We start from the raw sequence: 22,415 nt of genomic DNA, 5'->3' as shown, positions 1-22,415 counted from the left end.
AAGAAAAATTACCAGCCAAGAATAATATATCCAGTAAATTTATCCTTTAGATATGAAGAAATATTTTCCAGACAAACAGAAACTGAGGGAATTTACAACAAGACCCACATCACAAATAATGCTGAAAGATGCTCTTCTTCCTGAAACAAAAAGACAAAAGGACACAAAAGTGTGAGTAAGATGACTAAAAGATAGACAGAAGCAGGAAATTGCAACTCTTGTTCAGAATAGAGTATTAAACACTTAAATATAACATAAGGTTAAAGGAGGTAAAAGCATTAAAAAACAGAAGACAAAGGCTACTGTAATTTGGAAATAAATGCACAACCTAAAAGGGGATAATTTTTGACAACAAAAAACATAAAAGGGGAGGGGAAAAAGACTTAACTTGCACAGGTAAATGAAGATAAGATGCAATCTGAATAAAAAGGACTAATGTACATATGAAACTTTTAAATAAATAAACCTCATGGTAACCACAAAATTAGAATCTAGGACTGAGACACATAACATTAAAAAAAAGGAAATGAAGGGAAAAGTCATAGAATACTACCATACTAAAATTATAGACAGAAACACAAGGGAAAAGAAACAACAGAGACATAGAGCCACTCCAAAACAAGATAAAATGGCTATGGAAGTTCTCACATATTAATAATCCCCTAAATGTAAATGGGCTGAGCTCACCATTAAAAGGCACAGAGTAGTGGAATGGATTAAAAAAAAATACAACTATATGCTGCCTTCAGGAAACACATCTCAGCTGCAAAGACTAATGTAGACTCAAAGTGAAGGTTTGTAAATGATACTCCCAAGTAACTCCCAATGGCATCCAGAGAAAAGCAGATATAGTCATACTTATATCAGACAAAATAGACTTCAAATACAAAAGGTAACATGGGATAAAGATGGACAGTTTATAATGATAAAGGGGACAATATACTAAGAAGACATAACCCTTATTGATATATATGCACTGAACTTGGAAGCACCAAAATATATAAAGTAATTATTAACAGAACTAAAGGGAGAAACTGACAAAAATATAATTATAATAGGAAAGCTAAATAACCCCCACTGACTGCAATAAATACATCATCCACACAGAAAATCAATAAAGAAATATCAGCCTTAAATGAAATATAGACCAAATGGACATAATCGATATTTATAGGGTTTTTTTTCATCCCAGAACATCAGATCATACATTTTTCTCTAGTACACATGAAACATTCTCAAGGATAAACCATATTTTGGGGTACAGAATTAGTCTCAACTAATTCAAGAAATTGAAATCATATTCTCTGACCACATACTTTGAAACTGAAAGTCAACTGCAAAAGGAACACTGGAAAAACCATAAATATGTAAAGATTAAAGAACATGCTACTGAACCACACTGAGTCAAAGAAGAAATAAAAGATCAAAAGATACATAAAGACAAAAGGGAATGACATAATGATGTATCAAAGTCTTTGGGATGCAACAGCAGCATTATAGGTCTACCTCAATGAACTAGAAAAATTTTAGTAAATAACCTAACATTTCACCTTAAAGAATTAGAAAAAGAAGAACAAACAAAGCCCAAAGTCAGTATAAGGAAGAAAATAATAAAAATCAGAGAATTAAAATAAAGAACAAAGAGAAAATACAAAAAATTAATGTAACAAAGACATGGTTCTTTGAAAAGATTAATAAAATTGACATTTGTCTGGCTAGACTAAGGAAAAAAGAGAAAAGACTCAAAATTAGAAATGAAAGAGAAGTTACAAAGAACAACACAGAAATACAAAGGACCATGTAAGAATATTGTACTCCACTAAATTAGATCACTTAGAGGAAATGGACAAGTGCTTAGAAATGTATAACTTTCCTAGATTGAATCATGAAGAACTGGAAAATCTAAATAGATCAATCAACAGTAAGGACATTAAAACAGCCATCAAAAACCTCCCAAAAAGTAGAAGTCCAGGACCAGATGGCTTCACTACTGAACCTACCAAACATTCAAAGAAGATTTAATACCTAACCTTCTCAAACTCTTTTAAAAAATGGCTTTAATGTTATCTCCATTAAAATCCCAATGGCAGCCATGGCCAGTGTGGCTTAATTGATTGGAGTGTCATCCTGTAAACCAAAAAGTCACCAGTTCCATTCCTGGTCAGGTCATGCCTTGATTCTGGGGTCAGTCTCCTAGTCCCCTTTAGAGCACGAGCAGGAGACATTTTCTCTCACATCCATGTTTCTCTCCCTCTCTCTCTCCCTCCCTTCCCCTCTCTCTGAAATCAAAAGGCATGTCTTCGGGTGAGGATAAAAATAAATAAATACAAATAAAAAATAAAATCTCAATGGCATTTTTCAAGGAAATAGAACAAGAAATGATCAAACTTGTATGGAACTGCAAAAGACCCCAAATAAACAAAATAATCCTGAGAAAAAAGGACAAAGCCAGAGGTATCACATTCCCTGACTTCAAATTATACCACAAAACTACAATAATCAAAACAGTACAGTATTGGCAGAAAAACAGACACACAGAGCAGTGGAACAGAATTGAGAGCCAGAAATAGACCTATGTGTATATGGGCAACTAATTTTTGACAAAGGAACAAAAAATGTACAATGGAGAAAAGAAAGCCTCTTCAATAAAGTGTTGGGAAAATCAGAAAGCCACACGCAGAAGGATGAAACTAGACTATTTGACACCATACAAAGAAATTAACCCAAAATGGATTGAAGACCTAAATATAAGACCTGATACAACAAAATACACAGAAGAAAACATAGGTACTAAACTTATGAACCTTGATCTCAAAGAGGATTTTATGAACTTGACCCCAAAAGCAAGGGAAATAAAAGCAAATATAAATGAATGAGAATACATCAAACCAAAAAGCTTCTGCACAGCAAAAGAAACCATCAACAAAACCATCAAAAAAAGGCAACTAACCAATACAAAACAGGAAATCGTCAATAATATTGTAATAACTTTGTATGGTGCCAGGTGGCTACTTGAAGTATTGAGGGCATCATCACCTTGGAAATTATATGGTTATTTAACCACCATCCTGCACACCTGAAACTAATATAAAATAATATTAAATGTCAACTATAGTTGAAAAATAAAATTTTAAAAAATTTTAAAAATAAAGCAACAACAAAACAAAAAGTCAACTGACTAAATGAGAGAAGACATTTGCAAATAATATATCCAATAAGGAGCTAATATCCAAAATATATAAAGAACTCATGCAACTTAAACACAGCAAAGGACAATCTTATTTAAAAGTAGGCAGAGGACCTGAACAGACACTTTTCTCAGGAAGACAAATGGTCAACAGATATATGAAAACATGCTCAACTTCACTAGCTATAAGGGAAATGCAAATCGAAACCACAATGAGGTATCACCTCACATCTGTTTGAATAACTATTACTAATAACACTAGAAATAAGTGCTGGAAAGGATGTGAAGAAATAACAACCCTCAGACATTGCTGGTGGGAATGTAAACTGATACAGCCACAATGGAAAACTATATGGATGTTCCTCAAAAAATTAAAAATATAGTTACTGTATGACCCAGCAATCCCTCTTCTGGCTATCTTATCAAAAAATTGAAAACATTTATTCATTAAGATATATGTACCCCTATGTTCATTGCAGTATTATTCACAGTAGCTAAGACATGGAAACAACCTAAGAAGTGTCCTTTGATAAATGAATGGATAAAGATATGGTACACATATACAATGGAATACTACTCAACCATAAGAAAAGATGAAATACTGCCATTTGTGACAACATGGATAGATCTTGAATATCATGCTAAGTGAAATAAGTCAGATGAAAACAAGAACTGTAGGATTTCATTCACGTGGGATATAAATCAGAAAGCAACCAACAAACAAATAAAACAAACTCATGGACACAGACAACAATATGAAAGTTACCAGAGGGGAAGGTTGAGGGACGAAGTGAGTAAAGGGGTCCAAATATATGTATGGTGATGACAGAAGGCTATACTTTGGGTGGTGAGAACACAATGCAATTTACAGATAATTATAGGATTGTATACTTGAAACTTATATTGTTATTAACCAATATCACCCCCATACTTTTTTTTAAAAGGTTTTCTGGGGTGGGGCCTCTTTGGGTGATAAGACGCAGATAGAGGCTAGAGCAGAGACTGTGAGGCAAGTATAAGAGGACATTGCGGAGCTCTTCTTAGTATGAGTTTCTCCAGAAGCAGATGCTGAGGCAAGGATTTGAGATTTGGAAGAAGTAGGCAGGAGAGGCAGGAAGTAACACAGAAAAGGGGAAGCAGTCAAGAAAGGGTGCATTATTAAGCCGGAACCTCTGTGGGGAAACTGGAGCTTATTTCTGTTGGGAAATTTTGAGAGATCAGGTACAACAAGCACAGAGGCGAGGGACCTTGAATATTTACAACATATACCATCTCCTATTGGTCACTGGTTGAAGGCTGTTAAGAGTGGGAAGTTTCATGAACTCCCTGGCATTTAAGGTTTGCCATGTTCATATCACTGGCAGACAGGCACCAATGCCCTGATATTGCCCACAGGCAAAGCTTCATGTGCTGGCACTGGCAATCAAACCACCATGTGTTGATAGGGGGTGCATGACAAGATACGGACTTAGCACCCACAGCATCTGCTAGACGCTCCCACCCAACCACATTCTTCTACCAGGGGTGTCCAACCTGCAGCCCATGCCCGCATGCAGCCCAGGATGGCTGTGAATGTGGCCCAATACGAAACCATAAATTTACTTAAAACATTACAAGATTTTTTTGTGATTACATGTTACATTGTATTTAATGTGTGGCCCAAGACAACTCTTCTTCCAGTGTGGCCCAGAGATGCCAAAAGGTTGGACACCCCTGATCACTACCCCCCAACAAGGCACCACAGCCACTCCCCAAACCAATGCCTCCAGAGATTAGACAGTAACAGTTCTAGTCCAAATTGAGTTTAATAGGGAGTTTCAGGGAGGGAGTCACTGGAAATAGAAGTCTGGGACTGGGGCCTGGTCGACTTTTGAATTAGAAAGCAGTGGGTCCTAGGGGACTCTCATTTAGGAGAGTCCTTCTGAAATCTCAGGGTTAAGGACCTGAAGAGGTTGGGGGTTCATCTTAACAGCTCTACTAGGATGTTACTGGGAGCTGTTTTGAGATGCCTCAAATACCATGTGGGAGAATTACATCTCAGGTTCCAGGTATGAAGAGCTAAGTTAGGGAAGGGGGATTCTAAAAGATCCCAGTGGGGAAAGGGTTAGGGTCCAGGATGTTTCATAGAAACAATCAAGGGGCCTCGATTTCACAGAAATCATCAAGGGGGCTCCTTGTGGGTGGGGGGAGGGATAGCACACTACCCCAAATGTTGGGGACTGTTTACCACCCGGCCCCAGCAGCCACTTTGGGGTTTTAATGTAAGACCTCCAATGGCAGGACATTCCATATACATTATCATGGATTTGCAACATTAGCATACGCTGGCTGTCCCACAGGACGGTGGGGACTGGAAAATCAGTCCAGGTTCTGGGTTTGAGTCCTAAGAGGACAGGCCTGGGGGTGCCATGCGGCTCCTCTTCAATAGCTGCCGGAGCTGTGAACAAGACAAGGCAAGGAGATGTTTTGGAGGTTGCAAGAAGAGGTGGTGGGGGCACAGCTGGTGAAGTTAGGGGTTAAAGAACAAAAGTGGAGTAGGGTCAGTTGGGTTTGAAGATCAGAGATTCAGAGTAAGATTTGGAGTTGGGGGTGAAGGTCTGGGTTCACACATTGAAAAAAGGCTCAGAAGCCAGAACTGGGGATGAAGAGAAAGCTGTTACTGGTTGGATGCTCCCATCTTTGGTTTCCCATTGAGAACTCCCTGGGAGTTAAAGGGTAGAGATACAGGGTCATAGGTCCATCCCATTTGGGGGTCAGGAGGCCCACTTTGAGATCAGGACTCAGGGTTAGGGGCAATGGACTGGAGGTCATATTTGGGGATTAAAGGTCATACCTTGAAGTCAGAATTCAGGATTGGAAGTAGAGGTCATACTTGGATGCCAGGGTTGAAGTACAGGTCAGGAGGAGTTACCATTACAGGGTAAGGGATCAAATACTGAGGTAAGAGGTCACATTTTTAAGTCAGGGTTGGATAGGGGTCAAGGTCACCTTCTGAGGTTACAAGTAACCCTCTAAGGTCAGAAATGTGTTAGGGTCAGCAGTTCAGCCTGTTAGGTCAGGGGCCACAATGCAGTCAGGGTGGGCTCAGTGCTCACCCCCTCAGGACCCGGCCCAGGCCGCAGCAGGTGGACAGGCTGCTCATTCTCCAGGTTTCGAAGTGTTGGATCTGCCCCAGCTGCCAGCAGGCTCCGCACTATGGCCTCCTGAGGTGGGCCAGGGGGCAGGGCAGCTGCCATGTGGAGCGCTGTGTTCCCATGGGCCTGAAAACAGTAAGGGGAGGATTGATTTAGATTCAGCTGGCCTGGGCCACAACATTACACTTCATGGTTTGCCACATCCATGGCACATATTTCTCCCTCCACAACAACACTCTACATACCCTTGTCTACGTCATACACATCCCATCCATCTATGTCCACATCCTGTGCAGCCTCCATCCAGGTCCCATCCAATGATCCCCTCATAGTCACAGCCCACAGCACTCTCAACATCCCACTGCCCTCTATGCCAGATCTCTCACAATCTGCATATTCCAGCCTAAGTCCCCACCTTCATGTTGACAAAGGCTCGCAGGTCTCCCTGTGGCAGCTCCAGCAGCAGCTGAACTAGGGTGGGGTTGGCGGCCTGCACAGCCAAATGCAGAACTGTCTTGTTGCTCTTAATCTCCTGTGGGGAGAGGAATAGCAGAGGTCAGGCCAGTCCTCACACTCAGGCCCCCTCCCACAGAGCCCAGGAGCCTTTAGAAACCCTGCCTCTCCTCTGTAAGCACCCAGGGGTTCCTTATACAGTTGTATGCGTTGTGCACTACATAAAAAAGTTTAAGGGGGTGCCATTCGAATCATACAAATCACAGAACTTTACACTTATTAAGATAATTTTCCAGCCCAAGTGTCTGAGAAAAAGGCTCTTTTCCTAATCTTCCAAAGGTGCTCTCTGTACTAGCAGATGGCCTGGCCACCCCACATTCTATTAAGCACAAATGTACTTATATCCCACATGGACTGTACTTTATTTACAAAGATAAGAACTGAGCAACATTAACCAATAGACTAAACTAAACCTATATCCATTTCCATATTAAGCTGTTCTCTTCATATTTTGGAGCAAATAAAGCCATTTTCCACAATGAAACTTTAGTATGAGACTTTGAAGAGTTTGTAATGATAACAAACATTAAAAATGTTATGTGGCCCTGGCTGGTATGGTTCAGCAGATTGAATGCTGGCCTGCAAAGCCTGATTCCCGGACGGAGCATATGCCTGGGTTGCAAGCCAGGTCCCTGGTTGGGGGCGTGTAAGAGGCAACCACACATTGATGTTTCTCTCCCTCTCTCTCTCTCAAAATAAATAAATATTTAAAAAGATGTTATGTGTTTATACAGGGCAAAATAACCTAGTTGGCTCACCAAATAAACTATGAAAACAGAGCTAGAGGGCAAAGCTCTAAATTAAGAGTGACTTAAGACATATCATTGCAATATGTGGGCTTTATTTTGATCCTCCAGGGTTGTTGTATTTTTTAATGAAAAAATAAATGTATGTCACTTGAGAGCCAAACAAAATTTGAACACAGCCAGGATATTTAACATTATGAAATTGTTAATTATTTTTAAGGTGGATATTGGGGTTAAGAGTTCTTACCTTTTAAGACACACAAATATTTTTGGATAAAATTATATGCTTAGATTTGCTTAAAAATAATATAGCTAGGTGGAGGAATAGATGAGACAGGACTGGCTATGAGTTGCTGGCTATTGATGTTTGTTTGGTATGTGGAGTTTATTACACTATTTTATTTTTTCTTTTTAATTTTTATTTATTGATTTGAGAGAGAGAGAAACATTCATTTGTTGTTCTACTTTATTTATGCAGTCATTGGTATCTGATTCTGATTCTTGTATGTGCTCTGACTGGGGATCAAACCCATAACCATGGTTTATCAGGACAACGTTCCAACCAACTGAGCTACCCAGCCAGGGCCATTACAGTATTTTCTGTACTTTATCTGTATCAAAATTCTTTAGCCAAAAAAAAAAAAAAAAAAAAAACCTCTGGATTTTTAACTCCCTCAGCTAGCTTGTGAAAAAGAGGATAATATCGAATAATTGTTAAAAGCTCAGTTCTGGGATCAGACTAACTGGTTTCTAATCCTGACACTCATAAGCTGTAAGATTTTTGACACCCCATGCTTCTGTTTCCTTATCAGTAAACTAGAAAAATAATAGCACAGGCATCATAGGGTGTTTGTGAGAATTCAATAAGTTAATCTATGAAACTTAGCTCTTGATGTATAATAAGTGCTTGATAAACATAAACTAAGATCAGTAATATTATTTCCAGTTGACAACTGGGGCACAGAGAAGTGATATAATGTGCTCCAGGATACATAGCTGGGAAGATGCAAAGTCAGTATTTGTGAGGTGCCCCCATCCCACAAGCCCTCCTTGGGTCTGGCTGTCCATAGCCCACCTCACCTGACTGGTGTGATCAGCACCCATGTGCAGCAACATTTGGACGCAAGACAGCCTGTCTCGGGCCTGAGTATTTAGCACCCGGGGACACAGGTCGGGTGGGAGCATAGCAACATTGAGGGCCAGGATGGCTGTGTGGAGAGGGGTGAGGCCTGCAGAATGGAGACAGTGAGCATTCTGCATCTGGAGCACTTACCCTGCCCTATCCCACCTGCCATGCTGGCCGTGTCCATAATCCAACTTACCCTCAAAGTCTCTGGCTTCTAGGTCAACTTGGACCCCTGAGTTAATCACAGCCTGGGAGGAAGAGAAGGCAGAGTGGTCAATTAGGGTCTTCCCAGGCCTCCCAGTCCTAGAAACCAGGATCTGGGCAATCAGTGTACCCCACCTGCCACAGCCATACCGAGAGGACTCCTGGAAGCCCATAGGCAGCAGCCACGTGCAAGACAGAACGTCCCTGATGGTCAGTAGCATTGGGCTCTGCTCCCAGGTTCAGTAGATCCTCCACAATCAGAGGCTGGTTGGCAGCGGCAGCCACTAGGAGAGGAGTCTGCAGATGACAAGAAAAGTCAGTCTGAGCCCCCAGCCCACTCCCCTCTGAAAATCAAGAACTCAGGCCCCCAAATCCTCTGCCTTCAGACTCCAGGCCCCTGGCCCTCACCTTGCCCTTATGCTCACGAATGTCCAGACGTCTGTACATCTGGAGCACCTCAGCTGCAGCATATGCTGCCCAGCGCAGCCCCCGAGCCGCCAACAGGTGCAGGAGCCTGAGGACAGGTGGGAGCAGCAGTGAGTACAGCTCCCCCGCTAGTCCCCCAGCCCCACCCCCCCCCACAACTAGGCCAGGAACCCAGACTCCATTCCTCTATACTCACGTGTCTCCCTCCTCATCCTGGGCCAGCAGTTGTTGTGGCCCCAAGGCCAGCATATGAGCACGGGCTGTGTCTAAGGATGGTCCAGTGACCACAGCAGGCAACTGTGGGGGTCCTGAGGGGAGCCCAGAACTTTTCCAGGATCCCACCTGTGGCAGGGAAGGTTCTGCATAAAGCTGGGAATCCAGGGGTTCCTGAAGGGTACAGGTGGTGGGGAGAGTCAGTCAGCTGAGGATTCCCTCTTCCCAACCCAACCCTACCACACATACAAGTTACACATATAGAGCGCCAGGTAGAGTGGCTGCCTGTCCCATCTGTGCCAAGTAAACTTGGACCTTTGGGCCTTAAATTTGCCCATGAGGAAGGAGACCTTAACCCAGTCCCAGACCACTCAGAATGTCACATGAAAGCAACTGGGAATTTGGGGAGCACTCCAGCATTCCGTTCATACTCTGTATATTACCTCCATTCCCAAGGGAAATGAATATGGCTGTCCTGGGTCCAATGGTGGGCAAAAATCAGAAGTCAGGAAACCTTCAGCAGCAGAAGCAGGGTAAGAGTAGGGGCTGTCTGTGTAGGCAGCATGTGTATTGGGGCTCCAATCTGGAAAGCCTGTCGCCGGGGTCAGGCTGCCAAGTCCAGAACCCACAGCTTCCTGGTGTGCCAGGAAGTGAGTATGGCCTGCATGTGAGAGGAGGAGCAGGGGCAAGCCTGGTTACCAGAGTTGGGTAAGTCACAGCCAAGGCTGGAGGACCTGTGTGAGGACCTGCAGTCTCCCAAGGTACTGAAAGCTAGTACTTCTGGGACCTAGAATCCTGGGACATCAAGAGAATAGAAGTCCTAGGATGCTGAGGGGTTGAGGACCTAGACTCCCAGAGCACCAAAAGGCTGGGAGCCAGGGCGTCTGGGACACCAAAGGACTATGTGCATAGACTACTGCACTGCAGAGAACCTCTGGGAGATCAGACTTCCACAGGGTCCCAGTAAGAATCAGGGCCTGACTCCCAACTTTCCCAAAGTTCTAAGAGTTGGGTTGTGAGTCCCTGAGAGAAGCTGGGCTGGGAGCTGAAGAAACCAAAATGAGTTTCCAGACTTACCAACCTCACCCTTGTTCACAGATGGCATCAGGGGCTGGGTCAGAGGAGGTAGGAATTGTCCCTGTAGAGACATAAGCAAAAAGGAACATGGCTGAATTTATCTGGAGATTCCTCAGCATCCATTCCCCATCTATAGGGCGTCTAAGTCGGGACTGTATCTCTCATCAGCCCTCAGGACCCAGCAAGCCAGCAAGTCCATCCCAACAAGACATAGCCTCTTGAGAATGGTAGTGGACAGGGCTTCATGGGCCTCACCGGTGCCCCACCAGCGTCTGGCTGCTGCTGACGGCGCCTCTGTTCTTCCAGGAGCTTTTTCACTGTCTGTGATGGGCAGTGGCTGCGCTCATTCCGGCTCACTGTGAGGCGGAAGTAGGGGAAGAAGGGGGACAGAAGTAATCAGGACCCAAGTCATGGGGAGAGGATTTGGGCGCCCTCCTGCGCTCCTCACCCTCCCTCGCGGAAAAATTAGCACACTGATACAGCCTGAGAACTCCAAAACCAATCTAAGGTTTTCAGGTGTGGTGGTGCCCGCCTCTGCCATTTCCTTCCTTTTGCTCCGCACTTTCCCCTCTGACCCAACTTTCCATCAGCATCATGGAAACTGAGGACTGGGGAGGAGGGTGCCCCTCTGCGCGCCCCCACCCCACCCCCGCCTTCCGTGAAAAATCCCACCTCCAGATCTCCAAGTCCTGAGGCCTCAGGGTTTGTCTAGCACCAGATCCTGGACACGCATATCCAGGCTCCCAACATTTTTCTGCCCAAGAAGCTGCCCCGAAGCATCCCCAGCCCCTCTCTTGGGGGAACCGAGAGTCAATAACTCCCTGGAGCTCCTCAGAGATCCAGAGGTTCAGACCCCATCCCCACCTTCAGACCTAGGAGTCCAAGCCCTATCCCGTAGGATCCTTCAGCATCCCCCTCCCTACGACCTGAGAGTCCCAGTTCCCAGACGCCTCGTTCACACAACCCAATAGGTCCGTACCCTCAACCCTCGGAGTTCCGGTGGAGGAAGGGTTAAGGGTAGGCGGGAGACACGGAAACAGCCCGGAAGCTACGCGCTTGACGTCACGGCGCTCCCGCAAGGGAATCTTCCATTTCCCTCTTCCTCTCTCAGTCCCGCCCCAGGGCCCGGGTTTACGGGCGGGGCATGCAGCCAAGCATAGCTCTCGTGGAATCCCCGCACAAGGGGAATTCCTGCTCAGTCCCGGAACCTGGGACGGGTGGCGAGTCGGCAAGTCCCGCAGGGGTGGGGGGCAGAATCACGGCCAACGTGGGCCCTGCGGCCAGGCGCTGGGACCTTCCCACTGAGACCCGTGACTCATTTTAAACCGTGCCCCCAAGGACTCAATCCTGCCGGGGTTTCTAGGAAAAGGAATCCCAGCTCCCAAACCCCTCCTCCCACAGGATTAGGAGTCCGGGCTCAGCGCCCTTCCGTCCCCAGGACCCAATATTCCAGGTCCCAGTCCCCTTACGCCCAGGACCAAGGAACCCAGAATTGCAGCCGCTCCTCCACCGTGACCCCAGAATCTTGGCCCTTTCTCCCCTCCAAACACTCGGTACCCTCAGTCTCAGAACCTGGAATCTGATACTCCAGCTCTGTCCCTCAGAACTCCAAGAGTCCGACTCCCAGCCCCTCACTCTTCTGGGGCCAAGGGGGCTTCCTTCAGTCCCTCCATTACCTCGGGGATTCCGTTGCGCAGACTGCGGGCCCCCAGGGCCCCGGCCTCGGCGCTGCGCCAGCCTCGCTGTTAACCCGCGGAGCCGCCGCTGGGTCCCCGATTTTGGGCCTGGCCAACCGCGAGTTTTTAAACTTGGTCTGGCACCGCCCACCCCGAGTAGAGCCCTGCCCACAGTCTGGGAGTCCCCGCGTCACGCTCTAGCAAACCCAGGCTCTGAATGGTCTAGGCTGACTTTGAGCGCCCAACTTGAGAGTGTTGGGAGAGAGAGCTTCCCCCAGCTTTGGTCTGCGGGAAAAGGGCCTGGGATACTGGACTCCTGGAGGAGGAGAAGAGCACTGGGGGCCTGGACTTAATGGTACTCTGACCAGGGGGTGCTGGAGACCTCAATTCCTGGGCACTGGGCTGGTGCTGGGGGTGAGGCCAGTGTTAGAGGGTTGTGGGGGGAGAGGCCTGGGGTCCGGACCTCCTGGTCTCCGGGGAGGAAAAGTCTGCAGGTAAGAGTAATAAAGGTGAACTCAAATTTCTCCCTTTTCCTTGCATCACCTTCACCTTTTTCAGAGGTCAGTTCTCATTTAATTCATTCATCACTTAAAATAATATATTACCGCAGGGAAAGCACTTTGCTGGATGCTGTGGTATAGCTGTGAACTAAGCAGTCAGGAATTCTCACCCTCGAGCTGACTGACATTCCAGAGAGAGGCTGTTGTTCTCAGTTCCCATCTTGGTTACTATCCACAGCACCGATGAGCATTAATCATATTTCTCCCCTGCCTCCAAGAATCCATGCTCTCCTGGCGATTCTCCTTCCTCACTTGCTGCTGCTCGCAGTTTCCCTGCCTGTTTCCTCCTCTTCACTCATTCTTAGGGTGGGGGGGGAGATGAGTGGTTCTCCATTTGTACTAACTTCCTTGGTGATCTCATCCAGTCTCATGGCTTTAAATACCATCCATAGGCCATCAAACCCCAAATTTACATCTCCAGACCAGACTTTAACCCCTGAACTCAAAAAGGCAGCTGTAGTCATTCAACTTCTCCACAGGGAGATCTAGCAGGCATTTCCAACTCATTGTACCCAAGCCTCCAGCACTTCCCCTCCTCATCCCGTCAAAGGATGCTCGGTCGTTTCAGTTGCTTAGGCCAGAAACTTTGATCATTCTGGATCCCTCTCTCCCATCCATACAAAACCCTATCTACTCCATCAACAACTTTTGTTGACTCTATCTCCAAAATCTTTCCAGAATTTCCCCAGTGCCCACACCCTGGTCCACCTGTCACTTTCCACCTGGACAATCATAGCAACCTTCCTGGCCTCTGACCCTTCCCCTACTTTGTCCCCAAAGGCAGTCACAAGGACCCACCACCTGTCCTCCTGCTGTGCCCCTGGCCGCCCCCACCCCTCTGGCCAACACACACACAGAGGAAATAATTGGCTTTGCCACTGAGACCAGATAGTAAGCTAGGAGAATTCCTTGGCAAGTGGAACAAGGAAATTGAGACAGATAGCTGAACAAGAAGGCCAAGCAATTTATAGCCAGATACAGGAGTTCACCTCCCTTGTGATAACATCTAGGCCTCCATTGTATTTCAGCTCCAGCCCCAGAAAAGCAGCAAAACCAGGTGGGCAGATGCTAGGACCAGCTACAATGACCGCCTGCTCTGGCACTAACCAATCAGTAGAGACCAAGACCTGAAAAAACACCTGGAAAACTGAAAAATATTCTGCTGAAACCCTCCCCTAAGACCTACCCTAAGGTTCCTGCCTTCAAGAGAGAGATAAAAGCCTTGAATCAAAAGAACCCAGCGAGTGATTTCTCCCTTTGCGGAGCAGCCCATGCCATTTTCATTTCCCTCTTCTTCCCTTTCTTCTTCCCCGACAGGCACAAGTCTCCTAAACTCTAAGGAACCCTGAGACTTGCAATCAGGGGAGCAATGGGCAGCAGCAGCTCATCCTAGGCTGACCCCCTGGACCTGTCCCAAAGCCTACTTGTCTCTGACTTCCCAGTGAGCTAAGGCAGCCCAGCCCAGGTTCTCCTGTTGCTTCTTCTATGCTTGGCCCTTCCTTGTTTCATTGTCTCCAGCTTTAATAAATGTAACCTTATTGTCACCTGGACTCCTGTTGTGAAATCTTTCCTACATGGAGTCAACAACCCATACACAAGAGGCTGACCCACTCAGGGCCAGGTGCCCTGTCTGGTAACTTTGTCCCCATAGGCAATGACAGGGATCCATCACCTCTTCTCCTCCCCCTGCCCACCCCCCCAGGAAGCAGCTGGCTTTACCACCAGCAGGGTGACATCCGCTTTTGTTACCACTCTACTCCCCCACTGTTCCTCAGAACCTCTCTGGAGTAAAGCCTTTGACAGACCCCTTCCAGGCTCCAGCCCACCATGATCCATCCAAGCAACATGCTGCTCCTGCTTTTACTCCCAGGTGAAGCCAGCAGTTATGGGGAGGGGTAGTGGCGGTGGAGTATTTGTGAAAGGGGTGGCTTCGGTGGCATCTGAAGGGAGGGGCAATGAGGGCATATCTTTCTCCCAGTGCCCCTTCCCTTTCCTCTTCCCTTCCCCCTTCCCTTCCCTGAGATGCATTTGGCTTTGGGGCCTGGTTCTTTGGGGAGGGAAGCTGAGTTCTGGAGTGCTTGCCTCTTAATCCTTAATCTCCCCTTCTCACTGCTGGGTCTGTCTGCTTCTTCTCATTTCCTGTCTATCTCTGCTTCTCCAGGAGCTCCCCTCCCATTTGGCCCCTTTCTCATTTGATCTTTTGGAGTGGAGCTTACTTCTCAGGACATCACCTTTCCCTGCACTCTATTTTGGGAACCACCGTTCCCCACTGATTACCTTCCCTCTCTTTCCACAGTGGCTGCAGCTCAGATAATCCCAGGTGAGAAATCAACACACCCCCTTTGCCATGTCTTCAGGTACAGTTTCCATCCCCAAAGTGAGCTTGAGGATCCTGAAATACCCCCAGCAGCTCTCCAGGTCACCATTTCACCTCTCATCCCCAAATCCGAGCCCCTGGAGGATCTGGAGCCCTCTCCAGATCCCTATCTCACTGCCCTCTTTACCAAATTGAAGCCCTAGGGACTTGGCCAACACCCTCCCTCCCACCCCCGCCCCACCTCTCTTCAGGAGTACCCACTATGCCCAAAGCACAGCATATGTCTCACTATGCTGGGATACCCCAGACTCTCTCTGAATCTCTGACTCCCTTTTCATGCCCCAAGTGCAACCCCAGGGAACCTGGGTCACCCCTCAGGGACTTCCTCTACCCATATCACCAAAGCACAGTCCTGAAAGCCTGAAACCCCCTCATCTGCCTTCTTGTTTTGGCCCCCACCCTCCAGGTTCCTGTTCCGGATGTGGGCCCCTCCCCCTGCCACTCCTGGTAGGCCTTGTGGCTGCTGATGCCATGGTATCTCTGCTAATCGTGGTGGTGGTGTTTATGTGTGCCAGCCCACGTGACAGGCCCACCCAAGGTGAGAGCAGAGACAGGGCAGGGCCTGGAGTGGGGGTGGTGTCCCTAGGGAAGAGGTTTCCCTGGAGGGCCCCACCTCCCCCTGGGGAAGCCCTGGAGGTGCTGCTGGGGAAACCCTGGGGGTGCTGCTAGGGGAACTCCTGAGGAAACCCCTGAAGAAGGGGGTCCCCAGGGAGGTGGAAATGTAGGTGGGTGGTGGGTGGTCAGGCCTGATGCTTTCTCTCCCCCACCCCCAGAAGATGGTAAAGTCTACATCAACATGCCTGGCAGGGGCTGACCCCTGTAACTTCAACCTTTGACTTCTGACCTTCTCATTCTGGATTGTGTGGTGGCACAGGAAACCCACTCCCCCATTTGGGTTGGAATAAAGCAATTGAAATACCTTAGAATTGGGATTCTAATTTTTCCTCAAAGAACCCAGGGTCCCCAAAGCCTCCCTCCCATTTAGCTGTTTCTAGGTGCATGACCTACCTTCCCAGAACTCCACATACCCCCATCTCCTCAGCCCAGGGATCTGGAATAACTCAACAGCGTTTTGTGCTCCATGTTTATTTGGGGGCAGGGGTGTAGGAAAGTGGGATATTTCAGAGAGGGCACTCTGTAGATGCGTATCTTGGTTGGAGTAGGAATAGGGTGCTGGGTAGGCATCAGGAATGACTGGATCCAGGCATCAGGTTGTTAACTGCCATGGTTTGGGCTCATTTGTAATACTGCCTCTGTGTGTTAAGGTCACTGTAGACATCTGACCTCTGACCTTGGAGTTCCTAAAGGGATGGACAGAGTAGGGACCATCAGTGGAAGGGGTCGACCAAATAAACATAAAATACAATCCAACCTTCTCCCAGTGGCCTGCAAGTCCCCTGGTAGCTTCTTCAATGTTGCAGCCGTGTTCGACCTCTAGATTCAAGTGCCTTCAAAGTTCTCTTTTCTCCTCTGTCTCATCATTATACCCCAGCCTCAGGGCCTTTGCACATACTACTCTCTCTGCCTGGAACACCGGCTCCCTAAATATTCTCATGAATGGTTCCTTCTCCCCCTTCAAGTCTTAGCTCATGCCACTTCCTCAGAAAGGCATTTCTTAATTTCCTCATCTGTGGTTTCTTTCCCCCACACCCCAATCACTATCACATCAGCCTACTTTATTCCTTCATGATGTCTTCCCAAATGATCTTACTTGTTCATTTGCTTCAAGTCTGTCTCCCCAACTAGGACATAAGCTCTGCTGCTGTGTCTTCAGTATCTCATAAACACAGGAGCTCAACAAATAAAGTGGAGCAATGCTTTGCCCTAATATTTCACTGCCCACAGGAAATGGAAAGCCCCTTCAGTCCTCTGGACCTCACAGAGCCAAACTCAAGATTCTTACACTTTACGAAGAGACGTTTTATCACAAGTGAGGCAAAGCAAAGCTGGTTGTGGACAAGTAAAACATTTCACAGAGCAGGGCTCATAGTTAGAGGGGGATGGGGCCTATGGCCCCAAAAGGCAGGTATCACACAGAACTCCTGAAATCATATGCATATAGCCAGACTGGGTGTGCATATATGCACCCTGGGGAGAGGTCTATTTGGTTTCCATTAGATTCACAGAAGAGCTCATGACCCCCTAAAGAATTAAGAATGACATTGACAGAGAGGCAAGAGATGGAAATATCCCTCTATTTGCATCGTGGTTCTTAGGGATTTCAAAGATATCTTTGAAAAATCTAGGAGTACACTACTCCTAGATTATAGTTTGTATTTTTTGCATGGATTTTTCTGAGGAGTCTCTAGCTTTCATCAGCTTTTCAAAAGGATGCAGGATCCCAATCCCCCACCCCCCAAATTCTAGAACTACTCTCTTTAGGGTTACCAAACTAGTATTGAATTATATCATCTGCACTGATGAGAACTTCTCCCAGAAATTAGCCTGTTCTGGGCTGGGCTTTTCCAGAACAATTCAGAGACTGCCTTCTGGCTAAGGCCTGTGTTTGCCTTTGCAAGGGTAAAATATCCCTATATTTCCTCTCCACACATTTTAAGCTGAGCATAAGGACATGATTAATCATCAAACTTAGTTTTGGACAGATGCCCCATTAGTCTTCAAGGGTTTGAGGAGCTGCAAGAAAGTGGCTTTAGACTCTAGGTTCTAGAGGGACTTGGGGTAGGGGAGGTGGTTAAGACAGACACCCACAGGGCAGGAGTGAGATAGAAGAAAGAGAAGCTAGTTTCCTCACCTGATAAGGCGACTCTGTCTCAGTGATGTGCTGTTTCTGGGTCACTGCTAGGAGTGGAGAGTGGCACAGGGTACAGAGACAGACAAGGTGGTAAACTGGGATTATTTGGTTGATGTAAAATCAGCCCCTCCATCACCACCCCCATGGATGGTTGTGACTTGGGAGCTTACCCCTCCCCTCCAGGCAATCCCCAGAGGGCCCCATCCCCTTCCAGCCCCACTCACCCTCCACAGCTACTCGCCCTCGAGGGACCAGCCGGCCCAGAGAGTACACAGCCAAGGCAATGAGGAGGGTGAGCACCAGGTCCCCCAGCACGATACCCGCCAGCACACCAGGGCTTACTACTGAGCAGTTGCATTCTGGGAGTGTATATGGCACAGGGGTCAGGGGAAGTCAATAGGAGTTGGGAAATTGGGAGGAGGTGTCAGCAGGAGGAGGGTTGGAGAGATTTGGGAAGAAATGGGGAGGTTTTTTGGAAGTAGGAAGGGAGATTTCAGGGTCTAAACCTACCGCTCTGGGCCTGGACAGGGCTGAGACCTGAGGAGAGAAAAAGTAGGTAAATTGGGACATGGGGCTATGACTGGAGGATGGGCATGGTAATTTACCTGAAGGTAAATTGGGGCATGGAGGGTGGAAAGCTGGGGAGATTGAATCTTGCTAGGGGGCCAGGGTGTAGAGCAACCTCTGGTAAGGCCTGTGGCCAACATAAAGGTCACTGGACTATGTAACTTCTGCACTGACTTGTCCTATTACAACACCCTTAGGGTACCATCCCTTGTCCCTCTGCTTCTACCAGAGGCCAAATATTGGAGTCTCAGGTTCTAGGAGAGACCCATAGGGTTTGGGGGGCTGGGGACCTGCTCCTACCCCAATCTTCCCCTTTGGTTCTCTCCTCCCACCCTGCTCCCTACCTTGCCCCAACCTGAGCCCAGGGACTCTGGAAGCAGCTGCAGAAACCCTCAACTCACCACCCACAGTCAGAAGAAGAGGCAAGAGCAGGAGCCTGTCGGAGGTTCCAAGGCCTCCCATGATGCAGGCAACACTGCTGGATACTATAGTCCAAGGGCCAGTGGGATGTGGCCAACCAAGCGAAGGAGGAAGTCTGAGGTGGGTGGTGGCAGGATGGAGGAGGGGACAACAGGGAGGAAGGACAGAGATAGATAATACCAGAAAGAATCAAGCCCAGACACTCCAGGGGCAATGCTATAGCCCCCAATGGTTGCACATGAAGGTCAAAGGGTGCATATATGAACTTGACCTCCATTGCCAATCAGGGGTAACAGGAAGATCAATGGCTGGTTATGATTGAAACCAGCTCTTCCTGGCTGGGCAACCTTAAGCAAGTCTCTCAACCTCTCTGGGCCTCAGTTTCCTCATCTGTAGAATGGGGAATAAAATAGTACCTACTTTATAGGGAGTTCTGGGATCAAATAAATTAATGTTTCTAGAACAGCAGCTGATATCTGTCATCCTTTTATAAGTGCTGGCGGTAATTATTAGATAATCAGAATCTTGTGATGTTCATAGCATATTAAAGAGAGCCATCAGGATATGGGCACTAATAATTTGCAGGCACTCTGTCCCAAGTGCTGACTCATTTAACCCCACTACACCCTTCTGACATAGATGCTCTTAAACCCATTTTACAGAAAAGTAAACACACTTGCCCAAGATCACACAGCAAATAAATGTGGAAATGGAACCCAGAACGCAAAGATAGATACTTGACCCTTAGAGAGAAAGCAAAAAGAGCCAAGATAAAAGATAGAGAAGGAGAAAATGATGGTAAGACAGAGAAGGAGGGAGAGGAACAGACAGTGACACAGATACCCACATCACAGACACAAGATTGGGGGTTAGGGTGAGGCAGGTGGGGGACAATGCAGTGACAACTGTGCTGGGCTGGGCTGCTTCATCAGATGAGGAATGGCTGGAAGTAAGGACTGAGGGAGGCCACCCAGGAGGAGACAGGGACTTCTAGCCCTCTGCAGGAGGGCTGGGGCTGGGGAAGGAGGAAGCTGAGGTTAGGGCACTGGGGGGATGGGCCAGCAGCAGAAAGCCCCCTTCCCCCATCCAGGCGTCACACCCCACAGCTCCCTGGGCCTGGGCTAAGGAGAGAAAAGAGGAAACTGGGTGTTGGTCATGGGACAGACTCTGAGTCCTTCCACTCACTGCTGGGGTGGGGTGGGGGTGGGGGAGATTTGGAGTTTGAAGGAGAGAGTTGGGGCCTAGACTGAGGCAGCATTGGCTGCTGACAAGGAGAAAATTCTGAGACCTCTGAAATTAAATTATAGCAGGCCATGGGTGGAAGGAAGAGACAAGAAAGATTAATCGGTTAATGATTGAAGGGCAAAAGCAACAAAAGACTGCTTACATTCCTAAATGTAAATATACTGAATTAACTTCCAGCAGGCAATTTCTTCCATTATCCAGAGAACAGCCAAGTGGATAGCCAACCCCAAGGCACCACCAACCCCCTGGCTCAGCTTTTTGTTTACACACAAACTTTTCGAACTGTTGTCCACAATCCAAAGGAGCAAATGTTTCTTCCTTATAGACGATGAACCTATTCTATCCCAGAACTAGCCCTGCCTCAACTTCTACCATCCTCTTTATCTATACCCAGTGTAAATTCTCTAAATACAACTCACATCTTTCTTCCCCAGACTCATTGTATAAAAGAGCCCCACCAATTCTAGGATGGTGGACATGTTGTCTTCTTTACCTAGCCTGCTGTTTCTGGGTTAGACTGCATGCCCCAGGACCTGGTCCTTTTCTGACTAGCATTTGGCTCAGTAAACCATTTCTATCAGAAAAGCTTTTGGCTGTGAAATTTTTTTGTTTAACACTGCTAATGGCTGCCATTGTCCATGCCTGCCTGAGTCCTTTTACTAAAGAACCAACACTCCCACCACCATCACTAGCACCAAGTCCAGAGTGAACATGAAGAGAACAGACCCTTCAGGCTCTACTGGCCCCTCAGACCACTCCAGGTGAATAGAGCAGAGTCAGCCAGGGACAATCAGGGACCAGAGGAGCTCTGAGCTAGAAGGACCCTGATCTGACTCCAGTGTTCATCAGCTTCCTCTGGCTTGGCATGGGGAGCAGGCTTTGGGGTGCAGAGAGGAGATCAGGGGGCCAGGGTGATGCAATGGTCTGGTTTATTGTGAGGATTTGTGGTGTTTATCAGAATAATGCCTGCCTGGCACACTCTATATGCTCAATGAATGTTAATTATTATCATTATTGTTATTGTTTATAGTACTTCAAGTCTCCAGTTCTGGGCTCACCTTGATAAAAATCACCCCTCAATCCCTTAGCCTCAGGCTCAGCCTCAGGCTCATCCTCATCCTCAGCCTCCTGATCTGATCCTCCCAGCTCCTGTTGTTGTCACTGGAAACTAGGCTCTTCCATGGGATCACAAGGAAAGAATTCCAAGGTCCGATGCACAGGAGATTGTGGTGTTGCATGGTTTATTTCGGTGGAAATAGAAGCTGCCCCTGGGTTTCCAATGTCCCATCTCCCTCTGTCCCTCCATGGAAAATCAGGATCAGAAACAGAGTCAATGTCCAGAGATTCTGTGTCATATCAAAGTACAATCCAGTCCAGTATCGGATAGCTCAATGTGTGTTTCCAGCTGCAGTCCATTTCAGGCTCCCTCCTGGATCCTGTGTGTGGAGTCCGCATGGCCACAGGACATGCAGCATCTGGGGCCACGTGGCCATGGAGAGAACAAGTGCAATACTGAATGGGGCAGGGGCAGAGAGAGGGAGAGATTCTTTGTTTCCCTGAGAATATATTAGCTAGGGCTTAGGATGGACCAGGTACCTTTTCAAAATGACCAATCAATTTCCCAAGCTTTTGCAGGTTTTGGATAGGTCCATACCCCCCAGTTAGACTGACAGTCCTCTATGGTCCAGCATCTCCCCCTCCACTCCTCCAACAATCTGGTACTGGAGGGGGGGAAGGGAGGAGTGTTAATCTACATGGTGGTGAAATGCTGTGCTCCCCTGGGGTGTGAAAAGCTGTAGCTTCCTGGTGAAGCAAACAGGCTATGCTTCCCAGTTTATTAAGCTCAATGTCTAGTTCCCTTTGCTTCCCTTTTCTTGCTAAATACCTACAGTAACACAGCCAGGTCTGGCTGTCCCCAGAATTCAGTCTAATAGCCAGCATATCCAGTTAGAACAGGTGTGACCAGAATCCTGAACCCCCCTTTAGTTACTGAGATGTGGGGGAAGTCCAAGGCGTCCCAAGGGAATGAACTGAGGAGGTGACAGATATCTGTGGGAGGAGGGATAGAGACTTTTTACCAACCAAAAGAGAAGTATATCAATATTTTAGCAACCAGTTTAACTGTACTGATGGATACCACAGAATGTCAGCCTGTGCTGATCTCCATGGTCTCCATTTCACTGGGTAAAGAA

The 22,415-nt window shown here is 47.2% G+C and overlaps 3 protein-coding genes across 5 annotated transcripts; 1 reads left to right on the top strand and 2 right to left on the bottom strand.

Moving 5' to 3' along the window:
• Positions 1 to 4,848: 4,848 nt before the first annotated feature.
• NFKBID (NFKB inhibitor delta) lies at positions 4,849 to 11,591 on the bottom strand. The gene is made up of 12 exons (XM_024577438.4): positions 11,299 to 11,591; positions 10,882 to 10,982; positions 10,627 to 10,687; positions 9,993 to 10,210; positions 9,533 to 9,723; positions 9,319 to 9,424; positions 9,061 to 9,207; positions 8,903 to 8,954; positions 8,661 to 8,809; positions 6,737 to 6,853; positions 6,283 to 6,447; positions 4,849 to 5,624 (listed from the first exon to the last, which is right to left on the bottom strand). Exons 3-12 carry the CDS (start codon positions 10,652 to 10,654, stop codon positions 5,571 to 5,573), a joined length of 1,227 nt encoding a protein of 408 aa, XP_024433206.2. The 5' UTR covers positions 10,655 to 10,687; positions 10,882 to 10,982; positions 11,299 to 11,591; the 3' UTR covers positions 4,849 to 5,570.
• Positions 11,592 to 14,599: 3,008 nt separating this feature from the next.
• On the top strand, positions 14,600 to 16,165 carry HCST (hematopoietic cell signal transducer). 2 transcript variants are annotated; one of them, XM_024577746.4, is made up of 4 exons: positions 14,600 to 14,732; positions 15,159 to 15,182; positions 15,646 to 15,777; positions 16,016 to 16,165. In XM_024577746.4, the coding sequence occupies exons 1-4, from the start codon at positions 14,690 to 14,692 to the stop codon at positions 16,051 to 16,053; spliced, it is 237 nt and encodes a 78-aa protein (XP_024433514.1). In that variant the 5' UTR covers positions 14,600 to 14,689; the 3' UTR covers positions 16,054 to 16,165. The 2 variants fall into 2 exon arrangements, with proteins under 2 accessions (XP_024433514.1, XP_024433513.1); XM_024577745.4 differs by having other exon boundaries at positions 16,013 to 16,165.
• A 144-nt stretch (positions 16,166 to 16,309) lies between these two features.
• TYROBP (transmembrane immune signaling adaptor TYROBP) lies at positions 16,310 to 19,089 on the bottom strand. Of its 2 annotated transcripts, none has more exons than XM_024577678.4 (5): positions 18,960 to 19,089; positions 18,502 to 18,528; positions 18,216 to 18,350; positions 17,992 to 18,038; positions 16,310 to 16,540 (listed from the first exon to the last, which is right to left on the bottom strand). In XM_024577678.4, the coding sequence occupies exons 1-5, from the start codon at positions 19,018 to 19,020 to the stop codon at positions 16,475 to 16,477; spliced, it is 336 nt and encodes a 111-aa protein (XP_024433446.1). In that variant the 5' UTR covers positions 19,021 to 19,089; the 3' UTR covers positions 16,310 to 16,474. The 2 variants fall into 2 exon arrangements, with proteins under 2 accessions (XP_024433446.1, XP_024433447.1); XM_024577679.4 differs by having other exon boundaries at positions 17,992 to 18,035.
• Positions 19,090 to 22,415: the final 3,326 nt, after the last annotated feature.

The sequence above is a fragment of the Desmodus rotundus genome, chromosome 12 (genome assembly GCF_022682495.2).
Source record: "Desmodus rotundus isolate HL8 chromosome 12, HLdesRot8A.1, whole genome shotgun sequence".
Lineage (NCBI taxonomy): Eukaryota > Metazoa > Chordata > Mammalia > Chiroptera > Phyllostomidae > Desmodus > Desmodus rotundus.
This window is presented reverse-complemented; position numbering and strand designations above follow the sequence as displayed.